Below are 16129 nucleotides of genomic sequence, written 5' to 3' on the forward strand. Positions count from 1 at the left end.
TAAGCTTGCCGTGTTCTTTGAATTTCTTTATTGTAAATTTTAAGATTTTCATTTTGTTTAAGTGTATTTCTAGTTTAGTTTTACGCCATCTTCATTCAGCACTTCTACAGTCTCTTTTAAGTTTCAAGAGCTGCTCTCATTCTGTTATTAAACTCATAAACTAAATCATCACAGGATGACGGTAAAATGTTCCTTTCACAAGTCTTCAGAGGTAATATAACGTTTTTTTAACAATGGGTTCAGTTGCTTGTGACCCAGAGATGTTCTTGAATCTCAGATCAGTTCATTAGGAGCAAACAGGACATCATCTGGATGAAGCAGCACAAAGGCAGGCGTATCAGTGGCTCTGATCGTCTGAATAAAGACTTGTCTGTGTGGTCTCCTCTAGGGCCTCAGTACGGGACGGTGGGGCGAGCGTGGTTCGCTCTGATGACCGAGGCCGAGAAGGTGAGCGACCTGCACATGGAGGTGAAGACTGCACTGACGGGAGAGCACCTGGAGAAAATCAAGAACTGGCAGAAGGACGCTTACCACAAACAGATGATTGGTGGCTTCAAGGAGACCAAAGAAGCAGAAGATGGCTTTCGCAAGGCACAGAAACCCTGGGCCAAGAAACTCAAGGAGGTACGAGCACAACAACTCCACACAGTCAGCAAACACAGGCTTAACACTGTCAGGAAGTGTGAGGTTCAGTAAGCTGAAGCCTTCAGTAAATATGGCTGTGTTCAGCTTATTTGCACATGAAATTGTTTAGTATGTCAGTATGTTATCATTCTACTTGATTCCTCAATAAAAATGTAATCTACTTCTGATTTCTTTAAAATCCTTCAAAAACTTCTGTTTCTACTAATATTTGATTCTCTTTGGCTAAACTGTGTATGCACATAAATAATAATCTAGAATAATAAATGACCATTACACCTGTCAGTGCAGTCATGAGAGAGTCATGTGAGAGAACGAAGATGCGTGTGGTTATGCTTTTGAGTGTAAATTCGCATTTTATCTGTTCTGTCAAGTGTGTGAGATTGGCGTGGCCCAGAAACATCTGCAAGGTGCTCATCCACCCATGCATGCATGCTCTTTGGAGCTGATATTACCCACAACCCCACTGGTGTTCTCTGACACTGTATGAGGGCATGTGTGTTTGGCTCACTGTAATGATGACGGCAGGTGGATACGATGAAGAAGGCCTACCACAACGCCTGTAAGGAGGAGAAAACCGCCTCCAGCCGAGAGAGTTCAAGCAAGCTGGAGAATAACAACCCAGAGGCCAAGAAGAAGCTGCAGGAGAAAGTGGAGAAGTGCCAGCAGGAAGTTCAGAAGGTCTGTGGTCTCTTCAACCACCATCCGCCTCTCTCTGATGTTCCTTTAAGACTTCTGTATGCAGATGAGCTCTCTGTTGAGTGGCTAACTGCTTTCTGTAGTGTTTCTGCAGTATTTACACTGTATAGGAACTTATGAAAGTTAGTGAAAGTTACTGTTCTTTATATAGAACCTCAAATGAACCGTCTCTTAAGTATTGTTTTTGTGCTTAAATAGTATTTATACAGTGTATTCACATTTCTATATTTCAAATCGGCAATGAACCCTCTCATAAGCGTTTAGGCTCAAAAAGTGTTAAAATGCATATATTTCAATAATGCATTTCAAATGAACAATAACATCTGTCATGAACTAGTAACATTAAAACAAGTTTTACATTTTAGTAGTATAAACTGGCAACAAAATCTGTCATCACTGTATTTTTAACGCTCAATTTCAGGTTGGTCCAGCAGATGCGCATATGATTGCGTGTGTAATGCCGCTGCAGTGACTCGATGGTTTGTGATGGCGTGTGTTTGTGTGGTGCTGCAGACGCAGGAGCGCTACAGGAAGTCTCTGGAGGAGCTGGAGATGATGACCCCTCAGTACAAGGAGAACATGGAGCAGGTGTTCGAACAGTGGCAGCAGTTTGAGGGCAAGAGACTGCACTTCTTCAGAGAGCTGCTGCTGGTCATCAAGCAGCACCTCGACCTCTCCTCCAATCACAAGTGAGCACCTGACCGCTGTCGTGTTATCATTTGAATAGAGACGCACAGGAGCGCTGTTGTTCTTCAGAGACCAGCATGCATGAGTCACTCTCATGCAAACCCTCCAGCTGTGATGGTCTGATAGTTGTTATTCTCACACACATGACAGCGTGCTAAACGTGTCTCTCTTTCAGGTACTCAACCATCTATCACACACTGGAGGACACGCTCCAGGCAGCCGACGCACAGGAAGACCTCAAGTGGTTCCGCTCCAACCACGGGCCCGGCATGCCCATGAACTGGCCTCGGTTTGAGGTACGACACACACAGAGAACCGTCAGGAGCTCCAGACGCATGTGACTTCCTCCTGCCGATCACAGAAGGAGGCGTTCACACTGCTCGGTTACACACAGAGAAAGTGAACCGGGCCGACACACGAGCACCGTAACAGTGTCATAACAGCAGTTCAGATGAAGCTTTGTGTCAGGAACAGACTGAAATTGAAGACCTTATTCATTCACTGTGCCTGGATAATGTCATGGACCTCACATAGCATCGGTCTAACACCAGCACAAATGAGACTGAGGAGCTCTGGTGGAGGCAAAGGTTTACAGTTGAAATTGGGAGAAAAAAAGTCAATTATGAGATACTAAGTCATAATTATGAGTTAACTAGTCAAAGGAACAAGATAAAAAGTTATAATTATAAAAAAGTTACATTTAATTATTAAAAAGTTGAAATCATGAGATACTGTGGTAATTATGAGATACTAAGTCATGATTATGAGATAAATAGCTGAAATCGTGAGATACTAAGTTATAACTATAAAAAAGGTCAATGTATTTTTAAAAAATTGACATCATGAGATACTTTCATAATTATGAGATGATAAGCCATAATTATGAGATAAGCCATGATTATGAGATAAATAGTCGAAGGAACAAAATAAAAAGTTAAAATCATTAAATATTAGTCATAATTCTAAAAAGCTAAACGTAATCGTGAGATATTGTCATAATTATGAGACACTATAAGTCATAATTGAGATAAATGGCCAAAAGAATGAGATAATTATGAGATCCTAAGTCTGTGGTGGAGGAAAAGATTTCTATTTCACTCTGTTCTTCACATAAAGCATGGTATGAATACACAAGTATCACATGGACTACTGATATGATATTCATGCTGCTTCTGGTGATTTTGGAGTTTGATTTGCATCCACTTTGACTGTGTGAGACCAGAAGCTTAAAGCAGTTTCACGCGTTGATTTGAAAAGCCATGAAGGGCTGAAGGGCCGTGTGTGTGTGTGTGTGTGTGTGCTGCAGGAATGGTCCATGGACTCGAATCAAACACTCAGTCAAGGAGAAGCCAAGAGGAAACACGCTGATGGAGTGACTCAGCAGACAGAGCAGACCTCTAAAACCAGCAGCAGGTGAGTGTGTGTGTGTGTGTGTGTGTGTAGATCTTGAGTCTTATAGTGTGTATACTCCAGTGAGAACACCACGTTTTATTATTTCAAGTGCTTTTGGGTAAAGAAATGTGTGGGAGCCCATTTCTGTCTTGAGATACTGTACTGTAATTATTAGATCAAAAGCTATACTCTCATAATTGAGGAAACAGTCAAAGTTATGATAAAAGTCAAAATCCTGCGATACTGATATTATCATGAGAATAAGTTGAAATTGAGATACAAAGTCAAAATGAAGAGCTAAAAAGTCTAATTGTTTTAGTCATAATTTTGACTTTTGTCAAGTTCATCTCAATTATGATTTATCTCATAATTTCTTGTAATTTTGACTCGTTTCATAATTACGACTGAGTATCTCATAATTTAGACTTATTCTCATAATAATGACAGTATCTCATGACTTTGTCTTTTTACTTCAGGATTTCAACTGTTAATCTCATTATGTTGGTTTGAGTGATCATGAGGCGGTATCTCATAGTTTTGAGTTCTGTCATAATTGATGTGTTTATAAACAAGTGTCATGTGATCTAGCGCTGGCTCCGGTGATATCTGAAGCGAATGGAGCCGTGTGATTGGCTGAGCCCTGTGTGTGTGTGATGTAACACTGTCTCTGTGCTGTCAGCGTTCCTGTGCCCAGTAGCTTAAACCCGTTTGATGAGGATGAGGATGGTGAGGATGAAGAGGAGCCGGCGGAGCGGTCCGAGAGCAGCCCGGTCGCTGAGGAAGTGACGGCTCAAACGTTGGTGACCTCCAGCCTCGTCTCTCTGTCTGTCTGTGTTTGTGCATGGCCACACGTCAGCTGATCTTGAGTGCACATGTATCTCTCCTGGGCTTGTGTGTGCGTGTGTCTGAAGCGTGTGCTGTCTCCTGTGCTCTCAGCGCTGGGACTGTAGAGAAGACGGCGGCTGCCGGCTCTGACGAGGAGGCAGGGAATCCCTTCACTAACACTAACAGCAATCCGTTCGAGGACGAGCCGTGCTCACCGTGTGAGGTGTGTGTGCCGGTGCGAGCCCTATACGACTACGAGGGGCGGGGCCGGGACGAGCTGAGCTTCAGAGCAGGTACGGCTCACAGGAAGTCACGTGATCAGCCCCTCCGTCGCTCTGTGTCTGACCATGACTGTGTGTGCAGGAGATCAGCTGATGGAGATCAGCGAGGAGGACGAGCGGGGCTGGTGTAAGGGGTGAGGTGAGCGTGGGCGACGTCGGCGTCTGCCTCTAAACTGCGTGGTGCGTGTGCAGTGACAGCGCTGAAGTGCATGATGGGAAACAGGAGGCTGCAGTGACAGCGCTGAAGTGCATGATGGGAAACAGTCCATCAGATCAACACTCATCACTCTCCAGGACAGCAGTCCTGGGCCATTTTAAAGAGAGTTACCAGCGCTGTTAGCTTTGAGGAACATAAGGGTGCAGATGGACATGATTGTACTGCTCTGACCTCTGACCCCTGTGTCTGTGGGATGGGGGTGGGTCGGGTCACAGATGCACTTCAGTGTGTGTGTGTGTGTTGTCGTGTGGGTGCAGATGGAAGATGCACTTCAGTGTGTGTGTGGTGTGTGTGTGTGTTGTGGTGTTATACAGTCACAGATGCACTTCAGTGTGTGTGTGTGTGTGTGTTGTGGTGTTATACAGTCACAGATGCACTTCAGTGTGTGTGTGGGTGTGTTGTGGTGTTATAGTGACAGATGCACTTCAGTGTGTGTGTGTGTGTGTGTGTTGTTGTGTTATAGTGGTATGTGGGATTGGGTTTGTTTGTGTGTGTGTGATGCACTTCAGTGTGTGTGTGGGTGTGTTGTGGTGTTATAGTGACAGATGCACTTCAGTGTGTGTGTGTGTTTTTGATGTTTCTGAATGTTGGGTTTGTGACGTCACATGACAAAACTCAGTTACACAGTTCATTGGTGTTTATTCAAGCTGACAATAAAAGAATTGAATTCTGTTTGCTGAATTATTCTTTTCCTGATTGATATACATGTATGGATTAACATACAATTTTCTTTATTGCCAATATTAAATATAAAGTATTTAATTATTCTATAATTTTACATATACATACATACACACACACACACATATATATATATATATATATACACACAATATTTATTTATAATATATATATATTGAATGCGCTGTAGCTGCTGTTGCAATGGAATGTATATTTTTAGGCGAGGCAAGTTTATTTGTAGAGCACATTTCATACACAATGGTAATTCAAAGTGCTTTAAATAACAGTTAAAAAATCACAATAATAAAAGTAAGGATTTAAAATCTAAAATTTTTTTTTTAATAATTTATTTAAAATGAAATTAAAACAATTACATTTTATTAAATATACATGTATCAAAGCACAAATATGACGGTAGAACATTGTTTCATTCACCCATATGTTGATATTTTGTCTGCACAAACGTTATTTGAAACATTAAAATAGCCACGTGTCAGTGTGTCGTCTCTCTGTTATGACTCGCGCTGCTGTTTGTGTCAGTGCAGCGTCCGCGTGTTTTCCGCCAATCAGCGCGCGCCGTGCGCGTGACGTCACCGCAGGCGGAAGTGCGCTGCTGCTTTGGGAGCGTGTGCAGACTCTCCAGCGCTCACGGTTTCCCGCAGCTGTAAGCATGACGGACCCCAGTAAACACGACATCACCGCCGTGCTCAAGCGCCTGCGCTCCGTGCCCACGAACAAGGTGAGAGTGAGCTCCACACACCGAGCCCCGCGCTGCTCTCGGCCGATCGGGGAAGGAGGAAGAGGTCTGACACGTCACATGTTTATATCAAACATATGGCAGCTGACGCACACGGATCCTTCGTCGAGCTCGTTATTAAACCAGCTTTATTCGTGAAAACAAACAAAACGTCCTGATCCACACTGCGCTTTCTAAACATTTCTAAACGTGTTTCATAAAAGATATATTGTGTTGTAATTCTACTGATCAAAGCAAAAAAAATAAAAATAAGTGGAACAATAGATGTTAGAAACAATGCTAGATTGTGTGTTAAGATTTGAGACTTCAGTCTGTAAATCTGATTGATTATATGATCATTTGAAGGCAGACTGACTCTATATTCTGCAGTAAGCAGTATGGTGCAGATGTGTATTGGGATTGGTTGTATTTATTAGCTATGATGTGTGTTGTCAGGTGTGTTTTGACTGCTCTGTGAAGAACCCCAGCTGGGCGAGCATCACATATGGTGTCTTTCTCTGCATCGACTGCTCAGGGACACACCGCTCACTGGGAGTTCACCTGTCCTTCATCAGGTAAACTTTACACTGTTACACTGTCCTTCATCAGGTAAACTTTACACTGTTACACTGTCCTTCATCAAGTAAACTTTACACTCTCACACTGTCCTTCATCAGGTAAACTTTACACTCTCACACTGTCCTTCATCAGGTAAACTTTACACGCTCACACTCCATCAGGTTAACTTTACACGATCACACTATCCTTAATCTTTGATTCTTTAGGTTGTTAATTGGTTATTCTTCAAGTAAACTTTACACTGTTACACACTCCTTCATCAAGTAAACTTTACACTCTCACACTGTCCTTCATCAGGTAAACTTTACACTCTCACACTGTCCTTCGTCAGGTAAACTTTACACTGTTAAACTCCTTCATCAAGTAAACTTTACACTGTTACACTGTCCTTCATCAGGTAAACTATACACTGTCACACTGTCCTTCATCAGGTAAACTTTACACTTACACACTGTCCTTCATCAGGTAAACTATACACTGTTACACTGTCCTTCATCAGGTAAACTATACACTGTTACACTGTCCTTCATCAGGTAAACTTTACACTTACACACTGTCCTTCATCAGGTAAACTATACACACTGTTACACTGTCCTTCATCAGGTATACTTTACACTCTCACACTGTCCTTCATCAGCTAAACTTTACACTCTCACACTGTCCTTCATCAGGTATACTTTACACTCTCACACTGTCCTTCATCAGGTATACTTTACACTCTCACACTCCATCAGGTAAACTTTACACTCTCACACTCCATCAGGTAAACTTTACACTATTACACTGTCCTTCGTCAGGTAAACTTTACACTGTTACACTCCTTCATCAAGTAAACTTTACACTGTTACACTGTCCTTCATCAGGTCAACTTTACACTCTCACACTCCTTCATCACTGTTACTTTACACCATTACACTGTCCTTCATCAGGTAAACTTTACACTCTCACACTCCTTCATCATGTAAACTTTACACCATTACACTGTCCTTCATCAAGTAAACTTTACACTCTCACACTCCTTCATCAGCTAAACTTTACACTGTTACACTCCTTCATCAGGTAAACTTTACACTCTCACACTCCTTCATCATGTAAACTTTACACCATTACACTGTCCTTCATCAGGTAAACTTTACACTCTCACACTCCTTCATCATATAAACTTTTTACACACCATTACACTGTACTTCATCAGGTAAACTTTACACTCACACACTGTCCTTCGTCAGGTAAACTTTACACTCCTTCATCTGGTAAACTTTACATTCTCACACTCCTTCATCTGGTAAACTTTACACTCTCACACTGTACTTCATCTGGTAAACTTTACACTCTCACACTCCTTCATCAGGTAAACTTTACACTCTCACACTCCGTCAGGTAAACTTTACACTCTCACACTCCTTAATCCAGTAAACTTTACACTTTCACACTCCATCAGGTAAAAAATGCAAGTAAATTCTGAAATTCTTCATGGAGGAACAGCCGAGAACTTCTGTTAGACAATTATATGAAAAGCCCTGCAAGAAGTTCTTACAGTTCTCCCAAAGGGGGCAGTATCACCTACTAAATGTAGGGGTGCACAGGACACAAGTGAATTTCTGTAGATCATTTCATGGAATAAAAGTGTTTAAATTCAAATTGTCATCTGATTTGTTCAGTTCCGTCACGACAGTATAGCTCCAGCAGCGACGCTGCTACATGTGGTCGTGGGGTTCACTTACTTTTTCACAGTGCTGTCAGTGTTTCTGCTGTGACTCTTGTTGTTGAGATGAGTTTTTCTCACCTCTGTTGCAGGTCCACTGAGCTGGACTCGAACTGGTCCTGGTATCAGCTGCGCTGTATGCAGGTGGGAGGAAATGCCAGCGCGGTGAGTGTCACAAACCAGTGCTAATCCGCATCCTGTGTGCTCACACTGTGTTTGTGAGGAGCATTAATGTGAGTGTGTTCCCTACAGAGTGCTTTCTTCAGTCAGCACGGCTGTATCACCAACGCAGCCAACGCCAAATACAACAGCAGAGCAGCGGCGCTGTACCGCGAGAGAATCAAGAGTCTGGCCACGCAGGCCACCAGACAGCACGGCACCGAGGTCACACACACACACTCTCTCTCTCTCTCACACACACACACACACGCACACAGAGAAAAAACCCAGAGCTCGTAGCGCTCGTGATCGTGCTCATGTTGTTGTCTGTGTGTTCAGTTATGGCTGGACAGTCAGGCTCCTCTGTCACCCACGTCACCCCTCGACAAACACCAGGACTTCTTCACCCAACACACCCAGGTGACTTCATGACACTTCATTGGTTACATAATTTATGTAATAAGTATTCATGGAAAATTCATCATATGCATGCCTTTAAAACTGTCTGCTTTTGTTGTGTTTTCCCAGACCCCCCTTAGGGAAGGATTCAGAGTTCAGATGAACACCAGCCCACCACAGGAAGAAGTTCAGGATAAGAATAACAACGGTACAGTAACTAGGGGAACACAGTGTGCTCATATATGGGTGATGTTTAATGTTTCTCTGGAAGCTGTTTTGTCTCTCTCTTGAGCGCAGGTGAGAGTGAGGGTTGGGTCCCAGTGTGGAGCAGCTCAGTGTGTCTCCTTCATCTGCCGCAGGTAAAGCTCATCCTCCTCCTCACTGACACGTACAGCTCGAATCATAACTCACTTGTCTCCTGAACATCTGATTCTCCTCTCACAGATCTGTCCTCTCTGATCAAGAAGAAGCACACCACAGGAAAGAAAGCGGTGAGTTTCCTGCCAGCACTTCATAACCGGGTCATCTGTTCATTTATTATTCACAAATACATTAAAATGCAGTCATACACATGTTGACTTGAATACTCGTCTTCTATGATGAATATTAAAATACATTTTAAAGGCGTTCCTGTAGTGTTTGAGCTGTTTGTTGTGTGTGAATGCATCAGGTGGGCAGCAGGAAGGCGGGTCTGGGCGCTCAGAAGGTCAGCAGTCAGAGCTTCAGTGCGCAGCAGAAGAGAGCTCAGGCTGTAGACAGACAGCAGGAGGAGATGAGCCCGCAGAAGAGCAGCAGCGCTGAGCCCGAGTGAGTGAGCGAGCGCAAGCTTCTGAGGATCAGACTCACAGCCAGAACACATGAGCATCTGCTCATCCTGCGCTCGCTTTGTGTGTGTAGAGTTTTTTGTCTCTGAGCCATGCGTATGAGAGTTTGGAGGTCCAGCGGAGGAAGGACGAGGTGAAGTTGAGTCGTCTGGACAGTAAGAAGCAGGAGCAGGCGGAGCGGCTCGGCATGGGCTTTCGGCGGACGCAGGTCAGTGCTGCTCCATGACACCCCTAAACACAAACCAAAGACACAGTCTCTTCTTTGCATTTTCTCCTCTTCTCTAGCTTCTTGCCTAATCTAGTTGTCTTAAAAAAAAAAAAAAAAGTTTGACAAATTGAATTTGTTCCTTTTTGCTAAGTAATAAGTTGTTTTTTTGTAAGATGTAAATCTGGGCGGAGTCTGATTTTGACCAATGAGATTTCATTGTGGGCTGAGAGTGGTTTTGACAAATGTGATATGATGTAAGTGGCATTTAATTTTGACCAATGAGTGTGGGCGGAGTGTGATTTTGACCAGTGAGGGGTGAGTGTGGGCGGAGTCTGATTTTGACGAGTGAGGGGTGAGTGTGGGGCGGAGTGTGATTTTGACCAGTGAGGTGGGAGTGTGGGCGGAGTGTGATTTTGACCAGTGAGGTGGGAGTGTGGGCGGAGTGTGATTTTGACCAGTGAGGGGTGAGTGTGGGCGGAGTGTGATTTTGACCAGTGAGGGGTGAGTGTGGGCGGAGGTGTTATTTTGACCAGTGAGGGGTGAGTGTGGGCGGAGTGTGGATTTTGACCCAGTGTGGGGGTGAGTGTGGGCGGAGTGTGATTCTGACAGTGAGGGGTGAGTGTGGGCGGAGTGTGATTTTGACCAGTGAGGGGTGAGTGTGGGCGGAGTGTGATTTTGACCAGTGAGGGGTGAGTGTGGGCGGAGTGTGATTTTGACCAGTGAGGGGTGAGTGTGGGCAGAGTGTAATTTTGACCAATGAGTGTGGGCGGAGTGTGATTTTGACCAATGAGTGTGGGCGGAGTGTGATTTTGACCAGTGAGGGGGGAGTGTGGGCGGAGTGTGATTTTGACCAATGAGTGTGGGCGGAGTGTGATTTTGACCAATGAGTGTGGGCGGAGTGTGATTTTGACCAGTGAGGGGGGAGTGTGGGCGGGAGTGTGATTTTGACCAATGAGTGTGGGGCGGAATGTGATTTTGACCAATGAGTGTGGGCAGGAGTGTGATTTTTGACCAGTGAATGTGGGCGGAGTGTGATTTTGACCCAATGAGTGTGGGCGGCGGAGTGTGATTTTGACCAGTGAGGGGGGAGTGTGGGCGGAGTGTGATTTTTGACCAGTGAGTGTGGGCGGAGTGTGATTTTGACCAATGAGTGTGGGCGGAGTGTGATTTTGACCAGTGAGGGGGGAGTGTGGGCGGAGTGTGATTTTGACCAATGAGTGTGGGCGGAGTGTGATTTTGACCAGTGAGGGGTGAGTGTGGGCAGAGTGTGATTTTGACCAGTGAGGTGGGCGGAGTGTGATTTTGACCAGTGAGTGTGTGCGGAGTGTGATTTTGACCAATGAGTGTGGGCGGAGTGTGATTTTGACCAGTGAGGGGGGAGTGTGGGCGGAGTGTGATTTTGACCAATGAGTGTGGGCGGAATGTGATTTTGACTAGTGAGGGGTGAGTGTGGGCGGAGTGTGATTTTGACCAATGAGTGTGGGCGGAGTGTGATTTTGACCAGTGAGGTGGGCGGAGTGTGATTTTGACCAGTGAGTGTGGGCGGAGTGTGATTTTGACCAGTGAGGGGTGAGTGTGGGCGGAGTGTGATTTTGACCAGTGAGGTGGGAGTGTGGGCCGGAGTGTGAATTTTGACCGGTGAGGGGGGAGTGTGGGCGGAGTCTGATTTTGACGGGTGAGTGTGGGTGGGCGGAGTGTGATTTTGACCACCAGTGAGGGGGGAGTGTGGGCGGAGTGTGATTTTGACCAGTGAGGGGTGAGTGTGGGCGGAGTGTGATTTTGACCAGTGAGGGGGGAGTGTGGGCGGAGTGTGATTTTGACCAGTGAGGTGGGAGTGTGGGCGGAGTGTGATTTTGACCAATGAGTGTGGGCGGAGTGTGATTTTAGGGGTGTGAGGGGTGAGTGTGGGCGGAGTGTGATTTTGACCAGTGAGGGGTGAGTGTGGGCAGAGTGTGATTTTGACCAGTGAGGTGTGAGTGTGGGCGGAGTGTGATTTTGACCAGTGAGGGGTGAGTGTGGGCAGAGTGTGATTTTGACCAATGAGTGTGGGCGGAGTGTGATTTTGACCAGTGAGGGGGGAGTGTGGGCGGAGTGTGATTTTGACCAATGAGTGTGGGCGGAGTGTGATTTTGACCAGTGAGGGGTGAGTGTGGGCAGAGTGTGATTTTGACCAGTGAGGGGTGAGCGTGGGCAGAGTGTGATTTTTGACCAGTGAGTGGGGGAGTGTGGGCGGAGTGTGATTTTGACCAATGAGTGTGGGCGGGGTGTGATTTTGACCAATGAGTGTGGGGCGGAGTGTGATTTTGACCAGTAAGGGGTGAGTGTGGGCAGAGTGTGATTTTGACCAATGAGTGTGGGCGGAGTGTGATTTTTGACCAGGGAGGGGGGAGTGTGGGGCGGAGTGTGATTTTGACCAATGAGTGTGGGCGGAGTGTGATTTTGACCAGTGAGGGGTGAGCGTGGGCGGAGTGTGATTTTGACCAGTGAGGGGTGAGCGTGGGCAGAGTGTGATTTTGACCAATGAGTGTGGGCGGAGTGTGATTTTGACCAGTGAGGGGTGAGTGTGGGCGGAGTGTGATTTTGACCAATGAGTGTGGGAGGAGTGGGATTTTGACCAGTGAGGGGTGAGTGTGGGCGGAGTGGGATTTTGACCAGTGAGGGGTGAGTGTGGGCGGAGTGTGATTTTGACCAATGAGTGTGGGCGGAGTGTGATTTTGACCAGTGAGGTGGGAGTGTGGGCGGAGTGCAGTGGTGGTCAGTAACGGAGTAGCTTTACTTCGTTACTGTACTTAAGTACATTTTTCAAGTTTCTGTACTTTACTGGAGTAGTTTTATTTCGAGTAACTTTTACTTTTACTTCACTACATTCCAAAGTATAAGATCGTACTTTTTACTTCACTACATTTCATAAAACATATGGTTACTCCTTATAATATATCACATGCTCCGAGATGCAGAAGCGCTGTCTGATTCAAGAACTAAATGATTATTTTCAATGAAGCTTTTAAATCGGTTCGCAAATTGCACCAAACGATTCATTCACGAATTATAATGATCCGATTGCAGCTGTTCTAGAGTCTACGACTCACTGATTCAAATGAACCGTTTAGTGTGAGTCTCCAGTGAACTGAATTCACAACCGGGAGATCTTGTGAGCGCGCGTGCGACTGATGCTGCTAGAAGTAAGTTACTAATGTCAAATTTTAGGATTAATTATTAATTATAGAACTTCATTTGAACAACTTTAAAGATGATTTTCTCAATATTTAGATTTTTTTGCTCCCTCAGATTCCAGATTTTCAAATAGTTTGTATCTCAGACAAATATTGCCCTCCTAACAAACCAACACATCAACAAACCACACATCAATGGAAAGATGATTTATGACGCGTAAATCTCAATTTTTGAAAAACTGACCCTTATGACTGGTTTTGTAGGTACAGGGTCACAAATCTGTTTTCTCTCAGGTACATCACAGTGTAAGCTTCACAGTGAACATTACTACATCACTCTCGTCAGTGTAGTCCATATCAACAACACAAATATATCTTGACTTCATGTAGTGGTTATTTTGAGAAAATCCCAGTTATTTTGAGCAGTAGGATTATAAAAAAAAAAAAAACGTGCTAATATAAAATTCAATTAATTAGCCTATATAAAATTGCTAAATAAAGCTAAATAAATCAGTACTTTTGTACTTTCACTCGAGTCAAATTGAAAAAGGAGTACTTTTACTGGAGTAGTATTTTGTTATACGTATCTGTACTTTTACTCAAGTACTTGATCAGTGCACTTGGTCCAGCACTGGCGGAGTGTGATTTTGACCAGTGAGGGTGAGTGTGGGCAGGGCTAAGGCTGCTGTGTCTTCCAGTGGTCTGTCTCACTCGGTGATGGAGGACATGCAGATCATCCAGCAGGAGTCTCCGGCTCCGAGCTCCTCCAGCAGGAGAGTGTATGAGGAGGACGAGGAGCAGGAGGACCGGCGCTTCTCCTCCAGGTGATGCTTCATTCCTGAGGCTCTGAGCGGTTAGTGTCTCCCGCTCCGTGTTTATGAGTGTGTCCTGACTCTTCTCACAGGCTCCTGGATGAACCTGCGGGATCGTCGGATCTGTTCTTCTCTCAGTGGAAGGGAGCGACCAAGCAGACTGACGTCTACATGGACGCGGACGAGAGGTCAGAGGCCTGTTAGGACTGCACCACACTGGCATAAACCTGACACGTGTTGTCATTATAACTCCGTGTTTGTGTGCTCTCAGGGTGTCAGCGAGGAGGAAGGAGCCACAGCCCGTCTCTGATGACGCTCAGAGGAAGTTCGCCAACGCCAAAGCCATCTCATCAGACATGTTCTTTGGGAAGCAGGACAATGCAGAGGTGAGCCGCTGTGAGCACATCCACCGAACGCCGCTGAGCAACACGAGCTGTGTGTAGTTAACTGTTCTTCTCATGTTTTCTGCTTGCAGTATGAAGTGCGAGCGCGGCTGGAGAATTTCTCGGGCAGTTCAGCGATCAGCTCAGCCGATCTGTTCGACGAGCAGAAGAAGGCAGCAGGTGTGTGATTAGTAGTCAGTTGGCCTGCTGGTCATCTATCTGGGGATCATTGTTTTGGTTTGACGTGTCCTGTGTGTGTCTCAGCGGCGTCCTCCGGCTCCTACAGCTTGAGCAGGGTCCTGCCGGCCGTGCCAGACATGATGCAGTTCAAGAGCGGCGTTCGCTCGGTGGCCGGGAAGCTGTCGGGGATGGCCAGCGGAGTCGTGTCCTCCATACAGGTCAGTGACTGCACTAACAGTAACTCACCCCTCATCTGACCCTGTCTGGTTTACGCTGATCTCTCTGTGTGTGTGTGCTCCCGCAGGACCGCTACAACACTTGAGATCGTCTCCAGGCTCCTGAAGAACCTGCCTCTCAAGCCAGCGCTCGCCTCTCTTGTCTTAGCCCTATATCTTTATCATTTACTCGGTGGGTTTGTTGGGGATTTTGTTTGTTTAATGCCGCAGCTTGAGTTTGGACTGAAACGAGTTGTTATTTGATCACTTGGGGACCAAAACTCATCTTTATTTGAAGTGAAACGTTTGCACTATAATCCAGCTGTATGTCCTACAGTAATGTCAGAAACGGCACAATACTCGTGTTGTTCTCATAGAAAAGCTTTATATGAATGATGTGTAATGTAGCAGAGGATATGTGCGATGATGAAGATGATGAGAGGTTCGTCTCGGGTCGTTTCGCACACTACAAACGTGACAATCGTTTACCTGAAGCCTTATTCGTCTCGTTGCCTTATCTGTGTTCGTTTATCATATCTGTGTTTATCTTGCTTTGTCTCTTATGAACATGTATGAAACACGGGGGGTCAGTGAACTCGTGGGTGATTTATGTGGTTAATTGGTTTAATTCAATAAAGATCAGACTTGAAAAATAACTGGACTGTGGTTTTGTTCACTTACAGCCATTATGGATTACTTGTTTATTTGTCATAATTGAAAAAAAAACCACTGACTCTAATTTTCAATCCTATACAGATACTAATCATACATAAATGAGCAGAATACAGTGAAATAATAAAGTATTACATTAGTATTCTCCATCGAAAAATCACACGCAGCTGTGATTGGTCAGTCCTGACAGCGCAGAGAAAAGTAACGGGTGTCATAGTGAAATAATAAAGTATTACATTAGTATTCTCCATCGAAAAATCACGATCACGACATACTCATAGATAGATTACAAAAACTATACAGGTATCCAAGGGCAGGCTTTAAGATGGTTTAGATCCTACCTGTCCGATCGCTACCACTTTGTTTATTTAAATGGGGAGTCATCTCATTTATCACCAGTAAAATATGGAGTGCCACAAGGATCTGTCCTAGGTCCTCTGCTATTTTCAATATACATGTTTGCCCCTTGGTAATATCATTAGAAAATACGGGGGGGGGGGATTAGTTTTTTCCACTGTTATGCTGATGATACTCAACTATATATCTCAACAAGACCAGGTGAAACTTCTAAATTATCTAAGCTAACAGAGTGTGTTAAAAATGTAAAAGATTGGATGACCAATAATTTTCTCCTATTAAATTCAGATAAGACAGAGATAT

At 44.8% G+C, this 16129-nt stretch overlaps 2 protein-coding genes across 3 annotated transcripts; both read left to right on the forward strand.

Moving 5' to 3' along the window:
- LOC109063456 (protein kinase C and casein kinase substrate in neurons protein 2-like) lies at positions 1–4672 on the forward strand. Of its 2 annotated transcripts, XM_042753861.1 has the most exons (9): positions 1–624; positions 1017–1052; positions 1171–1323; positions 1855–2030; positions 2204–2324; positions 3335–3441; positions 4100–4216; positions 4357–4538; positions 4609–4672. In XM_042753861.1, exons 1-9 carry the CDS (start codon positions 313–315, stop codon positions 4662–4664), a joined length of 1260 nt encoding a protein of 419 aa, XP_042609795.1. In that variant the 5' UTR covers positions 1–312; the 3' UTR covers positions 4665–4672. The 2 variants fall into 2 exon arrangements, with proteins under 2 accessions (XP_042609795.1, XP_042609796.1); XM_042753862.1 differs by lacking the exon at positions 1017–1052 and having other exon boundaries at positions 13–624.
- Positions 4673–6014: 1342 nt separating this feature from the next.
- Positions 6015–15453, forward strand: LOC109063435 (ADP-ribosylation factor GTPase-activating protein 3-like). Its single transcript, XM_042753868.1, is given in 16 exon segments — positions 6015–6163; positions 6617–6735; positions 8537–8609; positions 8697–8828; positions 8943–9023; positions 9132–9215; positions 9307–9361; positions 9447–9493; positions 9673–9813; positions 9900–10030; positions 13906–14031; positions 14112–14207; positions 14291–14405; positions 14495–14582; positions 14667–14800; positions 14887–15453. Coding segments are annotated over 16 exon segments (1509 nt in total). The 5' UTR covers positions 6015–6094; the 3' UTR covers positions 14905–15453.
- Positions 15454–16129: the final 676 nt, after the last annotated feature.

Source organism: Cyprinus carpio, unplaced genomic scaffold (genome assembly GCF_018340385.1).
Source record: "Cyprinus carpio isolate SPL01 unplaced genomic scaffold, ASM1834038v1 S000000168, whole genome shotgun sequence".
NCBI classification, from domain to species: Eukaryota; Metazoa; Chordata; class Actinopteri; order Cypriniformes; family Cyprinidae; genus Cyprinus; species Cyprinus carpio.